Source organism: Cololabis saira, chromosome 14 (assembly GCF_033807715.1).
Source record: "Cololabis saira isolate AMF1-May2022 chromosome 14, fColSai1.1, whole genome shotgun sequence".
In the NCBI taxonomy this organism is placed as follows: domain Eukaryota; kingdom Metazoa; phylum Chordata; class Actinopteri; order Beloniformes; family Belonidae; genus Cololabis; species Cololabis saira.
In genome coordinates, this window is record NC_084600.1 from 18,157,641 (window position 1) to 18,174,340 (window position 16,700).

General features: G+C 43.1%; 1 protein-coding gene across 1 annotated transcript in view; it reads right to left on the bottom strand.

Moving 5' to 3' along the window:
- Positions 1-16,700, bottom strand: part of pcdh1a (protocadherin 1a) — a 101,490-nt gene that overhangs the window by 14,582 nt on the left and 70,208 nt on the right. The window contains exon 4 of the mRNA XM_061740024.1: positions 6,667-6,886. Within this exon, the coding sequence (XP_061596008.1) occupies positions 6,667-6,886 (220 nt within the window). The remainder of the gene's footprint in view (positions 1-6,666; positions 6,887-16,700) is intronic.

The window sequence follows — 16,700 nt, forward strand, 5'->3', positions numbered from 1 at the left end:
AACCTGCTGCCAGCTCTCTCTGGCATGGCAGGAGCAGACAACGTACTATCCAATTTTTGCCCAAGTACAGAGAGCCATCCACTTTTGTTAGAGTAATACATGAGCACATCTAAAGCTTAGGGATACTGGCTTAGGCACACTGACTAACTCATTCATTTTAAAAGCTTAGTGCTAAAACCAGACATGTTCCGCGGCCATGTGGTGTTAAAAGCACTATTTGTGGAATCGTATGCAAGATCATATGCATGCACTTTTCTTTATGCCTTTAATTCTGGACATTTATCTGGGTTTTCATCTGAATTTGGTGCAGCTGAAAAGGACGTGAGGAGCTTTTGTACAGTAGATCTCGATTGAAATTTCCGTATTAAAGAATGAGTCGCAAGGAAATGTTCTTCATTTCCTTTTCTTTCAAAAAAAAAAAAAAAATCAAATTTCTTCTTTTTAATCACCAAAACAAGATCTCTTTTTTCTAAGAAGTCATATCACAGAAGATAATGATTTTAAAAAAGTGGCCAAGCATGTGAATTAAACTTGAAAACATTAATAGAGATAAAGCCATTCAAGCAGCGCTCTGAGAGCTAATGAGGCCGCAACAAAGCCCCCCAATAAATTCTGAGTTCAGATAAAAACTTCCTTTTATCAGTGATGTTACCACAGACTTAAAGTCATCTGGACGCAGTGATGAAACAGCACAGAAATCACTTTTATGTGTAAAAAGAAGGTATGAAATGCAAGGGGTAGATTTATTGGGATAATGGGACTTCAGCTGTGGTTACATTTCGATTTCACATGTGGTTGCAATCTCTGCCACAAAATAATTCAGTTTGCTCTGAAAGACAATAAGCCAATTCCATACTTTTGCTTTACTTAATGGCCTGAGATGGGATAACATGTCAAAGGAGGCTGTTTCAAAGGTCTGGCCTGTCCGCTGTTATTTGACAAATACTGTAATGCGTGTGGTTGAAGTTTGGAGGGATTGCTTTTGTTCTCATTGTTGGTGATCACACAAGCGAAAGCACATTTTCCATTTCAAATTGGGCAGAGGGAAATGCAGACCCATTCAAAACGATGCCATGTTGACACATCATCATTGACGCTGGATTCAGCACCACTGTCCCATAAAGTAATCTGTAAAAGAGCCATGGTTATCCACTGCCCATGGTGTGAAAGCTTTATCCAGGTTAGAGAATTTAATTCTGCTCCAGATAGACTCTTCCACTGACCTATTTGCACCGAAACGAACCTAACAAACAATCAAAAAAAAAAAACAGCAGCAGCTAATGTAAGCAAAGCATAATGGGTGTGCTGGAATGAGCGCTGGATTACAGGGACATTACTCACGACAACTCGCCTCAGGGGACCCTTGTATGGACCTTTTTTCTACAGACGCCTCCACAAAACTGCCACTCTCATGACCTGTCTCTTCTCTGGGTGGTGGCAGTTCCAGCAGAGTCTGGCATCGGCCACGATGTTGGTTCAGGCGCGATTAGACTATTCCACTCCGTAGTACTAACAGGCAGGCACAGTGACATCTGTTTGAGGAAACCCACAACCCTGCACGAGCATGCTGTACAGGCATCCAGGCAGGGGCCCAAGCTGGCACTCTGGGACAAACAACACCCATTAGGTTGACATTCTTCCTCTCGCTCTGTGCACGGTCCTTCCTAAGTCTTTTATTTGTCCAAATGATTCTTCCTGGTTTGAGCGTGCAAAGCAGATGTTCACAGGAAAGTTTTAATAAATGAAAAATTAGCAGTCCCCTATCTGATGCTGATATGGCAACGACTGAAAGATGAGGAAAACCCCTGACAAGAGTTCAAAGGGAACAAATAAATGACGCTAAAAAGCGTAATCTGCAAGATCTAAAGCAGGGAAATCAGACAGCATTCCTAAAGAACCTCATTATCATGCAAATGCCATTTATTCCATTTTATCTTGCCCTTCTCAATAGCCCATATGGCTCCAAGTCCGCACTGAGGAAGACACAGGGAGACCTCACGCTGGGCAAGCGGCCACATCAAAATTCCTCCTTCTGTGGCCGGGCGACTTTGAGCGTCTGCATAACTGTACGTGCTCGCACCTGTTTTCAGTCCACCTGCGTCCTGCAGTCCAGCCCTCACATCATGGACTAAATGATTAACCACTAATCCTTGGAAGAGCGGTTCATGTTGAGAAGAGAGGTGAGACAACCACGGGTCCTGCACGACTCGTTGTTGTGCGTTTTTGTGACTTCAAGTGTGCGCCGGCGCTCAAGATTCACTCACAGGCCTGGGGTAACAGCAGTGATGCACAACAGAGACAAGGGGGGGAAGAAAGTACAACACTTTGTATTCCTTATGATACTGAATTCCTCTATGACACATTACGGATGCAAATTGAAGTACTAGGAAAACTATGTGATATTAAATATAACTGGAACTCCCTCATCAACTTGTGGAAAAGATACTTGCAAATACTGATTTCCTTTTTTATGTCTTAAAATTGTGTTAAGTAGATATAAAAACTACCAAAAGATGAACGAATGCTGTACACTGGCATCAGTGCGAAACAAAATCTGACAAGAGACGTCTGAAATACAGTTGAAGGACAGATGGAACATGCTGGTCCTCCTTTGATTTCACTGTGCATGACAAATCACGCATCTTGACAGCAACCAGACATATAAGATAAGCACTTTTCATGCTGTGTAAAGCAATCAATTTAAAGGGAATTACAGAGCTCAGTGATTATGATGAGAGTCGATTAAAGTAAAATAGCACTGTAATCAAAATGATTTAGAGATTTGGGTCGTGATGCAACAACCTCCACGGCAAACAATGCACACGCGCGCGCAGAGGGACGCGTCCGACGGTCACACAGTTCCTCATGCTGCCTGCTGGAAAACAAACAAGGGGGAAACTGAAGGAGACTGCTCTCTATCAGCCTGGAGATAGGAATTAGTAGAAAAGTGGGAGGAGGGAGGAGCTGCTCAGGCACATGAAAAAAAAAAAGGAACTCCAGAAATTAATTGCTGCAGATCAGGCGGCGTACACGTCATATATCACAAATTTTATGACCGTAGTTTGAATTTACTCTCACTTCCAAAGCCAAGAACCATAACAGAATATGTTGATGTCGACTTCAATGAAGCTGAGGGATAGTTATAGACCACACACACACACACACACACACACACACACACACACACACACACACACACACACACACACACACACACACACACACACACACACACACACTCTTTTCAGCTACCCGGTCCAAGAAACCAAGGTCATATCACATCAATCGGCAAGAGTCTCCAAATGGAAGCAAACGTAGGACATTGAAAACAGGCACAAGGTAAAGATAAAGTCATAACTGATCATGCAATCCGATCATTACCACAAAAAGCTGAACATATACCGTATTTTCTGGACTATAAGCCGCTACTTTTTTCATAGGTTTTCAACCAGCAGTTTATACAAAGGTTCTATTCTGTGGATTTTTCTTCCACCACTAGGGGCGCTGTAACCGGAATTAGAATCAAAACTAAGACAAAATAAATGCAAAGAAGAATACGCTACTTCTTCTTTAGCAGATAGAAGTAGAAGCAGATTTCAAACAGATAAATAAATAGCGGTTATTTTCTCTTGGTTCTGTCCCGTTTTAATCAGCAAAGTTGCTGCCGTGTTAAAAGACACTGTTAGGAAAGGATCTATTTAGGTACAAACATGTACATCATTTACAGTTCAGAATCCTTCTGTACATGTAGTAAATATCTAATCTAACAACAGAAATATGTAATCGAACAACAGAAATATGTAATCTAACAACAGAAATATGTAATCTAACAACAGAAATATCTAATTTAACAACAGAAATATGTAATCTAACAACAGAAATATCTAATCTAACAACAGAAATATCTAAATATCTAATCTAACATCATAAAAATCTGATCTAACAACAAATATCTGCGGCTAAAATATCTTTTTTTTTTTAAATAGAGTGGCTGCAGCTTGTATATCTTTTTTTTATTATTTTTTTTTAAATAGAGCGGATGCGGCTTATATACAGGTGCGGCTTATAGTCCAGAAAATACGGTAATAGATATGTGCCACGGATAAAGACTTGTCTTCTACTGAGGCCGTGAAGCTGATGTAATACCAGTTTAATATCTGACGGGGCTCCAACCAATATTATTCTGTTAAACAGCCAAACTAAAAGAGATTCCGAGCTGGAGAACATCACATTCTACAGTAAGCCATCAGCACTGCCTCCAAATGTAGGTTCACTGGTGTCAAAACTCCACTCGGATGACAAAACACACATCCGTGTCGATATTTCCAGGGCCAGGTGATGCAAACGCTGACAGTCTGGGGTTCACATATTGCTTTTAATTCAACTTAAATAGAGTGACACGCTATGCTCACCTCCCCATTTTTTTGCCTGTCAGTCATCTTTACTGCAATGAATAAAGCAGTGCACCAGTACAACCTGTCACTCTGCCACTCGGATGCTTAAAAAAGACTTTATGTCACTATTCAAGAGGAGCTGGGGAGGAATTCCTCTGTCTCATTTGATTTTTCTGTCTAATCTTTCATTTTATGTGGGCTCTCTGTTATCTCCCTGAAGTGGGAATCACATTTTAATTAGGTCTATCCTTGGTTAGCGGTTCATCTTTGCATCTCCCTGTCCTGTGTTCTCATCCTGTGGGCTTTGCTGCTTTTGTCAGAGGCTCTTAGTTCCCGCTCCCTGTCACCGTCTCACATCTCCCCCATCTTGTGCCACCTTTTGATCCTTTAACTGCTCCATCTCCACTCACAATGTTGCTCTCCTGCTGCTGACAACAAAGAGCAGCCTATCTCCCAACAAACAACTTCTCTGCAGACGGAAATAACACAATAAAAAAAAGCCACAACAACGGAAACTATGGAGGAAGGTGGGGGGGGTGCATGGGTTTCACACCATAACTGTGGGGAGATAATGGAAATGGTCAGTTACTGGCTCCTGGGTGGCTAACCATCCTGAATCTGGAATGACTTAATCTGTCAGCTTCGGCTCAGCGATTAGTGGCCGCCCTCGACCCTGGAAGGTCAGTAGGTCGGCCGTCTGCATGCCGAACTGTCTTCGCGTGAGACACCGAACCCACACGCCGCGCAGCACTGCGTACTGTATAGAGAGTTCACGTACAGTGTGAGAATCCGAAGTGCAGTGTGCAGTGTTTGTGCGAATGGGTGAATGAGTAACACCTTTCAAAGTGCTTTGTAGAGCCCAGATAAGGTTCAAAGGAGCTTTGTAATTGCACACCGTTTACCATTTTATCCATTTAAGAGAATGCGAAGCAATCTCTGACCTCAACGGGGCCTGGGGGAAAGGCAATATTAGCTAGACTTGTCCTCTCTCGTGAACTCACAATCAACTCCGTTCTTCAAGCACGGAGTCGCTAATTGACACAATCAAACATTTGCAACAGAGATGAAAAAGCGGACTAATTAAACCCAACACCACTGTCAGCTGGCGAGATGGTGCAAAAACGATAAAAGGTTGTCATCTGATGGTACGATGGTGACACATGTTGGCCTTTGATTCTAAAATAGGTTTTTATTGTTCCTCACTTCAAAAAAAAAAGAAAAAAAAGCCAGAGATCTCTTTGCACTCTTGATGTGAAGCACAATCTCTCTGATAGTCGAAGCCTTTGTATCTTTTTTTTTCACTCACGGCGTGACAACATTAGTGTCATCATTGACCAGCAGCTCCGCTGACTCCCTGCTGGCATGATATTGTTCGAGCCTTATCCTTGAAATCCACACCTTCTGCATAAAAAAGCGCAGCCCCGTATGCTGTAGAGATAATGTCACATTAATGCAACAGACTAATGAGATACAAATATAATGAGAAGGGTGAGACGCTCGTCGGGAGCAGCAAAATGTTTAGTCCAGAAAGTAGTGCAATGTGAAACACTATGATAACTGGAAGCGCACCATGTGATTCACTTCTCTGGAGTGTGTTACAAAACAGGTAATGGCTCATGTTCCCGTGTTGAAGCAGCAAAATGATATGATATGATATATGATGATTTGATATATGCTATTATGATAAACAGTTCAGAGAATGGGAGTTAGAGCCTTGGTTATGCCTTTTTTCCCTAAGAATGGGTCTCTACTGAGACCATCAGCCTTTGGATGGATAACGGTGCTTAGAAATGATGGCACCTGCAGACATAAGATGCTGTGTAGCTCGTGTCCAGCTATAAGGAAATGCTTAGAGCAAATAGGGTGTTGTCTGCACAGATGTCAAGGTTCAGATTTATTTAGAGGGCAAATGCTCCATTAGTTGGGCTTTTTAATTAGCACACTTGTGAGAGAGGGTCATTAAGGAAGTCTGACAGAGGACTTGCTGATGAGGGGGCTGGAGGCGCTGCTTACTCCGGCCCCGACGCCACACACATCAGCACACTCACACAAGTACAGAGCTGCTCCAAAACCCATAACATTTCACGCAGTCGTCGGCAAACACGGCGAGAGAACATCACAGAGTCTCTACTCAAGAATGGTCAGCTCTCCCCACGAACGCTTCCATCACCGACACGACCTCACACGGCGCAACAAAGGCCAAGTAGAGCCATTTACATTTCAATACATATACATATGTATTCACAACGAATGCAAGGGATTGTCACCGTACCATTTTCTGGGTGTTCGGTTTCCCCGATGCTGCCATCTGGAGTGGTTCTCTCGTAGTGGTCTTCGGGCAGGGTCAGGGGTCCAATGCGAGGACCGGACGATGACTTACTGCTGGGGGTCTCCGATTCCTCCAAGCCGCTGTCATAATAGCTGTGCTGAGAAGCATCCTGCAGGTCCTGCACGGGGTTGGCGGTGGAAAAGGTCACTCGACGATGGGGATGCTGGAAAAAAAACAGAGACGACAAATGGCTTTCTTCAAGATCAAAAAACAAGTTTCCTAACCACATTTTTCAATTACATTTTCTGTGTGTTTAGTGGTCCCCCCAAAGGTAAATGCTACAGCTCAATACACACCAATTTAGGATTACTCTCTGGGTACTGCTGGCTCTATAAAGCTAGTAAACTGCATCAAATATGAAAAACCTTGAGACACTGAATGTTCTTTTGGAGTATTGTTGCCATTATTACCATTATTCTGATAATTACAACATTTTTGAAAAAAAAATACATATATATATAGGCTATGTACACAAAGTACAAAACTACAACTCTGGATAGATTGTATTTTGACACAATTGAGTTGAAATATGTATTCGAAATGTCCAATATTTGTAATTTTATTTCAGTATTTGAGGTATAAAAATTTTGATATATTGTTTAAAATACTTCTATGGTGTGTATTTTGTAGTTTGTACTGATTGTGATGTCTGTTACGTAATGCATGCAGCCCCTGAACCAGCGTTCACAACTTGTCCAGATGGCAAGAAAGTCAACATACAAGCCCCGTTTTTCTGCTGTCCTATTGAAGTCTCGTCTCTTTTGGGCGTTGTTCTCCTGTTTCATGCTTGCTTTACTTCCTGTTTTAGTGTGAAAGTCGATTTTCTTTGTGTTAAGTTCAGGTTTGGCTTCCTTTGCTCTCATCCCTCCTGATTATTCAGACGCGTGTCTCATCCCAGTGATTTTTTGTCTTGTCTTTTGTCATTTCCCTGTCAGTCGGCCTGTTTTGCTGCCTGGTCATGTATTTCCCGTACTTTCTCTGTTCTCGGTTTGTTTTTTTGTGCCCTTGTCAGTTTTGTTTGAGCTTTGTTTTTGGGTTTTGGATCAGCCCGCTGTGACAGCGGTTTTGGTTTAAATAAAGGACATCATTACCACTCCTGCCTCCTGACTTCCTGCATCTGGGTCTCCTTCACTTGAAAGCTGACAAAGCCACTGTTGCTGCCAAGCAACGATGGAGCATCGTTGGGGAAGCATTTGGGGGATTTTCAAAAGATAAAAATTATAAAAATATTTAATATTTTGTCATACTGTATTTTGAAATGTATGTTGATATATTCTTAGAATAATACACTCTATACTGCAAAATAAAGTTTAAACATGTGCTGTGATGGTGTTCTGCTTATGGGAATGAGTCAAATCATTTCAATGTAGTCTATAAAGATGACTATAACACTGCATGTTCAAGAACGTGCCAATGAATGATCCTGCTTGTTTATATTGCCCATGGGTGTTGAACTCTGTCCACATAATTGAAAATAAAACAGTATGGTAGCAGGTGTCCTGTGAGGAACAATCATTAAATGTGCATTTAATTTACACAGACTTGTTTTATTTCCATTATATCTTATCAAGAAGTTCAGAGGTGCAGTATGTGTATAGAAATGTGATATTTCAGTGTGTTGTGCATCGTTATCTGCCATCTCAACGATCTGGCAGCTGAACAGAAAACGACCTTGCATAGACAACATAGATTTTCTGGTATAGAAGCAAAATGTATGAATGTGGATGCAAACATAACAAGAATTTTTTGGTTTGGTTTCAGAGAAATTGTGAGTGTGAGACATTATTACCATTATTAGTCTGACAGAAGTTTAATTTTCTCAATCTGTCACCACCAAATACATTCTGATGACAAAGATTGGTGCCATAATCAGTAGCCCCAGTGAGCTCCTTTCTATCTCCATATTTTAATATTTTTCTTTCCCCGGCTTTTGATGTGCAACCCAGTGGAAACGGAGACAATATTTTATCAATTTGACTAAAACGGATTCCCAAGAGGGTCTAAATAAGTTTAACAAAAAGACAAAACAGAGCGCTGAAGAGATTGTTTGGAACAGGCGTTATTTTTTTCAAGGGTTAGATCTGCTTTTACTGTTTTATGCGGATGAGATTTGTTCAAAGAATAAAAAAAGTTGAATGAATGAATGAATGAATGAATGAAAATACTGACACAATCGTGAATCTGATTGCCAGAAGTAAGGCAGAGCTGCATGTAATGAATCATTGGAGATCACACCCTTTATCAAATTGAATGTTGTAAATACATTTAGGAAACCATTAAATTTCCCCATCCAAAGATCAGTTTACTAATGGCTACTTACCACCCGTCCAAAACAGAAACATGACTCCTTCTGGTGCACATGCAAGCTCACTCCTCAAGCCACCCCATCACACATGAGCTCCACTCGTAAAAGTCAGGAACGCACTGAAACAGCAGAACGGCCCCACCTCTGCTATGCTAGTCAGCGCCGATCAATGCAACTGGCCTGCACTTTCAACCATTCAACCACTTTTCTAACGAACAGAAAACAAGGGGAAATGCTTTTAGAGCCTAGGTAAGAGCCATCAACACCTTTATACCATCAGTAAAATCCGTAGCCTTTCCGGAAAACCCGCTCATTTCCCAGTGATCTCAACCCATCATATTTGTGTGACTGGTCTGATGTATCTCCTGGAATTTCATCCAAATAATACGTATTAGATGGCTAATGCTTTTGCTTTTTCTTTCTACCACATCGCTAAATCAAAAAATAACACCATGAATAAAGTTTAAAACAATAACTCCACAGTTTTTTGGAACATTAAGTAAAACTCCGGTTAATTTTTCAAACGAGATTATTTAACACTTAAAACAGTGAAATTTATCCCTTTACTTAGATAGTTATTTTCATACTGAGAGCAAAGAAATGAGGAAAACAGGGCACTGGGAGATGTTGGTTTGTTTTCTTCTCATTAAACATGCTTTTTGATTGGATCAACACATTAAACGTGTTCAGCTATAGACTATAAATATGTGCTTATTAACTATGCATCACACTGAAGGAAGCGCTCTTATCCTGAATTACACTAATTGAGCTAAGCTTTATAAAAACAGCAAAGTAGTAAAAATAGAGTAATAAGAATTCTCAGAACAAAACTTGACCACATTTTCAGCTACAAACTAGTTCTACTGCTATGCAGAAGTACATTTAGAGATTATTTAAGTGACCAATCCAGATGAAGATGGATATATGCCTGTGGTATGTTCTTAAAATGCTTTGTCCTCTTCAAGACTCCAAAGCGATATAAATGCGAGGGGGAATTTAGTTGTCCAAATATGGATTCTTACTTAAACTTCTCCTTGGGCATCACCCGAGAGAGTCATCATAATATGATAACGAGCTAAGGCTGCAGAGATGGCAAATAGATTCTCCTTTTAGTCAGAGTGAAAATCCCATGCTAGGCCTGGGGGTTGCAGATATGAAGCACGAGGAAGGATGGAAGGATGGAAGGATGGGAGGATGGCAGGATGGGAGGATGGGAAGATGGAAGGGTGGAAGGGGAGGCTGAGCAGGAGTGGTGAGTTGGTCAGACAGACGTGGACAGCGCTTTGGCTGGAGGGGGTGAGCAGAAGGATTAGATTCTGGGAGACTGGATGCTTGGGACTGGGCTTGTTTGGGCATTGTTGCAGGAGTAAGGAGCTGTGGGTCTGACGATGGAGGAGGGGACTTTAATTATCACATCTGAATTCATAACCCCATTTACAGATTGGCCTAAAATGACCTTATTTATAGTAGTGTAGTTCCCTAAAGCAGATGGGAAGATACAATAAGATTCTGTCATTATCATGAGAAGCACAAGACCAGCCCCACCCCCCCAAAAAATAAAATCTGGCATAGTTTTCTGCCAGAGATTACTTTCAAGCCTCTTGATATCTAGTCAGAAATAGAACGTGCAAATAACCTTACAGTTTTGTCATTACTTACTTAATTTCAAGACTATATGCAACACACTATGGCCAAGTAAAACATTAACGCGCAGGTGAAATTTACTTCTGAAGCCAACCAGAGGTACTTAAATGCATCAAGAAAAATTGAGCATATAACGCTCACATCCAACTTAAACTTACTATTCTGGGACTCTACTGGTATTGTTTGTTTTCATGATTCAAAATTCACAATGAAAATAAAATCGATCTCTTATACTAGCTGCTTTTGTAGCCCTCGGTGTATACAATACATGAAACATGTCTTTTCGCTCCTGCCTCTTAAAACATAACCTGGAAACCTTGAGAATAAGGTAGTTTTGGCTTGAAAACCTGAACAAATCCCTCCAAAACTAGCTGCGATGTTTCTGCCAGTAATCACAGGAATTGTGGTTTGCATCTCAAACTGCTTTCAACAGTGATTGACACATTTTTTAGAGCTTTCTCTTGACTGACTGCTCGTCTTCATTCAGGTGTGGTAAATGTTTGCTGATTTTAGTGAACAATAATGGGTGCCAAATTAAAGTATTGTTTTTTTACATGACACACATATTCAGAAAAGTTAGATATACTTTAAAAATCCAGGTCTCCCTAAAGTTCTGTTTCATTTGATTGGTAGGCTGTACACATTGTGAGATAGTTTTAGATTTCTTTATAATCAGCATGTTACAATTTTGCTGGTGGGATTTGGGTAAAATAACTCCACATTGTCTAATGTTAATCCTAGATAGCTTGATAGCTAAATCGGCCCATAAACTCACGTACCAACATTTTTCTACCTTCCAATTCAGAAAAACTAACTTGCAAGTCAGTGTTGCATAACTCACTTCGGACCTTGTTTATCAAAATGACATGGATGATGCATAGATCCCGATTCCCTTATTTTTATTGCAGTTGCAGAGCATTTGAAATGAGCACCAGTTGTTGTAACTTGACAAAGAGTGAAATAGACCTGAGTATAACTTTAAGTGATGATCGATGTTAGGTAACTCCTGACCTTGAAGCTAAGAAAACAGAAGCTGATGACTTAACGTTAAAATGCATTTTAGGTTATTTTGAGACTTGCGGCGCATATTACAATATCCTCTCACTGTGACAGCCAAACAAATATTTGATTTGAAGCAAGCTCACGAGGGGACCTAAAAACTGGGTTTTAAATTGTCCTTTGCATCGCTCCCTGTTTGACACATGACAGTGACGTTGCGTCCAGAGAGCTGTTACCGCTGTTGGCACGACGCGAGGCCGGAAATAACACATACAGTATATCAACCACCTGTGTCCCTAATGTTGTCTGGTGTGATGGAGGACTTCTGGACTGAGACGAGATATTGCCGGGGTGTCGGATGCGGGGAAACTTCCATTATTCACCAGCCTTTGGCTTTCCATTTTGTGACTCCTTAGGAAAGATGCAGCACCAGTTTGCGCTCACTCCTCAGCTGTTTCCACAGCAACAGACGCAAATGGGTCATCACTGATGGTTATATCTAATCACTTGTGAATAACAGTCTGGACAGTCTGTCATAAAGATTGAATTTCATTCTTTTTCAATGTATTTCCTTGCAGCTTGAATGAAAGAATACGAAGACACTTAGTGGTAAATCAATACACTTTAGCAACAGGGAGAGCATCTTGGTGTCTGTATCTCTATTAAAACTGCTGATTTGTACTACTAATCCCTGATGGGACGGGGGTGCTGCGTTCTCATGTTGCACTGTGTTCATTCCCCTCCATTCAGATTGGCCTGGAGTTACCTGAGACCATGCTGCCATCAGGTGCCCTGACATCCGGCCAAACCTCACTGATTGCCAGTAGACGGCCCGGCTGGAATTTATGAAAATGGGAAATTCGTTCATCCTCTCGGTCACTTTCGAGTCGAGTCCCAGCAGACTTATGTGAGAGAGATTAAATGTTTGAGTCTCTCGCTTGTACCTTCAAGTTTGCAATTGTGGTTTGACTGATCTCGGATTCAGCTTTTGATAATCAAGCTTGTGATTGTATTTTATGGCCTGTAATGGAAAAGGAAGCTAGATGATTGTAGATGTTTTGTAGGTGCCCATAGTAGACGGATACACCTGGCTATGAACCTGGCTATGGGGTCACTCTGAAAATAACCTGGTAGGTGGTTAATTTTACTTAGATTATGTGAAGAAGATTGCTACTTGCTTCCAACCATGAGATGGTGATAATAAAACAGAGTAATATCTCATCGTACCCCAAGTACCGTATTTTCGCGACCATTAGGCGCACATAAAATTCTTTTTTTTTTTAAAGAATGTGCCGTGCGCCCAATGAAACAGTGCGTCGTATCTATTACCTGTATTACGGTAATGTAAGGCAGACGGCCACCATGAGAACGGTAAAGGGAGAAGGGGGTGTGTGAAGCACCCGTGAGTTGCGGACGTGATAGAGACCATCCACAGACGTTAAAGGGGGAAGGGAAGCACAGAGCGGGTGGAAGGAGTAGCGCTGGCGGAAGAAATGAAAATTTAACATTTTCATGGAGGTCCGTCTTGGTGCTTTTGCTTCATGAAACGGTGCCAGTGCAGCAGCAGCACCTGGCGGATTATATGGAAAAGATGGCGAGCTTCCGCTCATTCTGCAGCCGACACATCACCGACAAACGCATCCAGCCCAGCCACAAAACTAACATGGACGAGGTGCCGCTCACGTTCCACATCCCGGTGAAACACACGGTGGAGAGGACGGGGGTGCGCGTCGCCGCCGTACTCTATGCCGTAGGCTAGCGCGGTGGAGAGGACGGGGACCATCCGGCGCGGTGGAGAGGACGGGGACCGTCCGGCGCGGTGGAGAGGACGGGGACCGTCCGGCGCGGTGGAGAGGACGGGGGCCGTCCGGCGGGGTGGAGAGGACAGGGACCGTCCGGCGCGGTGGAGAGGACAGGGACCGTCCGGCGCGGTGGAGAGGACGGGGACCAGCACGGTAGCGATCCACACAACGGGGTATGAAAAGTCCTCATTTAGTGTTGTGCTTTGCTGCCACGCTGATGGACAGAAACTGTATGGTGATTTTTAAAAGAAAAACTTTGCCTAAAGAGACTTTTCCAGCTGGAGTCATTAAAGGCAAATGAAAAGGGCTGGATGGATGAAGGGATGATGATCGAGTGGCTGAGGCAGGTCTATGTGCGGAGAGGACAGGGACCGTCCGGCGCGGTGGAGAGGACGGGGACCAGCACGGTAGCGATCCACACAACGGGGTATGAAAAGTCCTCATTTAGTGTTGTGCTTTGCTGCCACGCTGATGGACAGAAACTGTATGGTGATTTTTAAAAGAAAAACTTTGCCTAAAGAGACTTTTCCAGCTGGAGTCATTAAAGGCAAATGAAAAGGGCTGGATGGATGAAGGGATGATGATCGAGTGGCTGAGGCAGGTCTATGTGCGGCGACCCGGTGGTTTTTTTCACACATGCGTGGGCTAACGTGTCTGCTGGGACTGTTGTTCGGGCTTTTGCAAAAGCCGGCATTTCCGAGGCGCCGCACGGCACGGAAAGTGAATGACAGCGAGGAAATTCGGACTGGCACAGCTGAATTAGCGGATCTCTTTAATGCTGAAACAGAGGATGAGGACTTTGAAGGGTTTGATTAATGTAAAAATTGAAATAAAATACAATCAAACTAAGTTTTGCTCCCGCTCTATTTTTAAATAAGCACACGTGTGTGCTTGTGTGTGTGTTTGTTCTGCAGCGCGCGTGTGTGTTTTGCGGCGCGCGTGTGTGTTTTGCGGCGCGCATGTGTTTTGTGGCGCGCATGTGTGCGCGCTCCGTGTGTGTAGACGGCGCCTTTTCAGTCGGTGCGCCGTATGTGTGTTTTAAATCCAAAAATGACACACAAAACTGAGGGTGCGCCTTTCCACACGGTGCGCCGAATGGTCGTGAAAATACAGTATTTTGTTTATGGGTTGAGTAATATAGTATTTGGCTACATTTCTAATATATTTGGACAGCATTCTATAGCTTAACATTTCTAATATTATATCGGAGTTGCCCTTACATCTCTACAAACACTGTGCCTCACTATTTTTTTTATATTATATTCTCTGTTTTGCAAAGTTTGTTTTGCACACAGGAAACAACAAACACACGGGATGTGTTTGAAGAGCGGGTATAGTATTTATTAAAGGCAACAGCATGCTCAACGGGAAAAAGGCACATCACACCCATACACCGGTATCCTGAGAGAGTATTAGCTCGGTGGAACTCCATAACGACCCACCAGTCACTGATGCTAAGATCCCGTTCCTCCACTCCAGTGATGGGGCGACGCTGGTCACCCATCAGTCTTACAGGCATCTGCCTTCTTCCAATTGGCTTGGAAATGAATGTTATTGAAAGAAGTAACGATTGATCCAAAAAGAAAGATGTATAGGCATCTAAACATATGGATTGCATCTAATTGAAATTAAACAGTGCACGCTGTGTGATCCATCAAAGGTACATCATAAACATTAATTCCAAAAGTAAATGAATAATCTAATATGTATTCAGACTCATTTCGTGTATTTTGTGCCATTCACGTGAATATTTTTTGTCATCATTACTGCGGTTTATGACACTCGATAGTCAATATGTATGAAGGCGCTCATCCCTGGGTTAACTACTGCCGAGTGGATTGAACTAATTCATGACTAGTGGTGTGGAACTGACAACTGAGCTTCAGTTGAAGCAGGTTCAGTGAACATCACGTTCAGAGCTGCATGTCTATCGAATGGCACTTAGATACAGGTTCTTCTGCATCCATAGCTACAGCCAGCTGGGAGTCAAAGTCCAATGCAGAAGAACCACGCATGCCTGCCCTGGCTAATCATTAGGGCCTGAGCACTTACAGTGCGAAGGCCCTATGTATCTGTAGGAAATGTTTTTGTTTTTCTCGTTCTCCTTTTTCTTCCAACGAAATGAGGGCCTTTTTGCCCCCCTAAACGTGCCCCAAAAGTCGTTGCATTAATAGGCGTGGCCTAATGGCTCAACAGCGCCCCCTAGAAAACTTTGTGCCTCAAGCCCCACCATACGGTTTGACGTACATGCACGAAAATCAGTACAAACCTGTATCATGTCGCAACTTTAAGAAAAGTCTCTTGGCGCCATGGCCGAAACCGAACAGGAAGTCGGCCATTTTGGATTAATTGTGTTATACAAAGATGGTTATTAATATTATTATTATTATATTATCATCATTATTGTGTCTAGTATATTATATTATTATTAGTATAGATATGGGATAGGTGAATGGATGAATGAATGGGATGCCTGGGTCTGGGGCCCTCCATTGTCGGGCCCGCGCGGGTGTCGCCCTGTTGGGGGGTTCCCTCTCTCTGGGCCCGTCTCCGGTCCCCCCTGCTGCCTCCGCGGCGGGGCGCCCCTCTGGTCTTGGAGGGGCACTTTCGTGGGGGCGGGTGCACCTGCCCGCGTCGGCGACCAGCCTGCTCTCCGGGCAGGCTAGCCCCTCGCCGGGTGGGGTTCGTTGGCCTGAAGGGTGAGGGCCTCCTGGCCACGTGTCTGGCGCGGTCCGGGTGGCCGGGGATTGCCTGGGTCGCAGTCCGCCGCCGCGGGATCCCTGGCTGCTTCTTCCCGTGTCGTGGGGGCCCAGCCGGCAGGCCCCCTAAGCCACCGTCTGCCATAACTTTTGAATGGTTTGACATAAAGACTCGTGGGTGGTGTCATCTGGCTCGGTATTGGGTACTTGACCTTCATTGGCATGAATTAACCCCACCCCTTCTTCTGATTGGTGGATATGTGATACTTCTGATTTTCTGCAATAACTTTTGAATGGTTTGACATAAAGACTTGTGGGTGTTGTCATCGGACATGGTTTTTAGTCCTTGACCATAATTGGTGCAAATTAGCCCCGCCCCTTCTTCTGATTGGTCGATATTTCATGGTTCCTATTTTCTGCCATAACTTTTGAATGGTTTGACATAGAAAGTCGTGGGTGGTGTCATTTCTGATATTGGGGGCTTATGGGGGGGGCGGTGGCCATGAGTGCGAGGGCCCGTTCATCCCT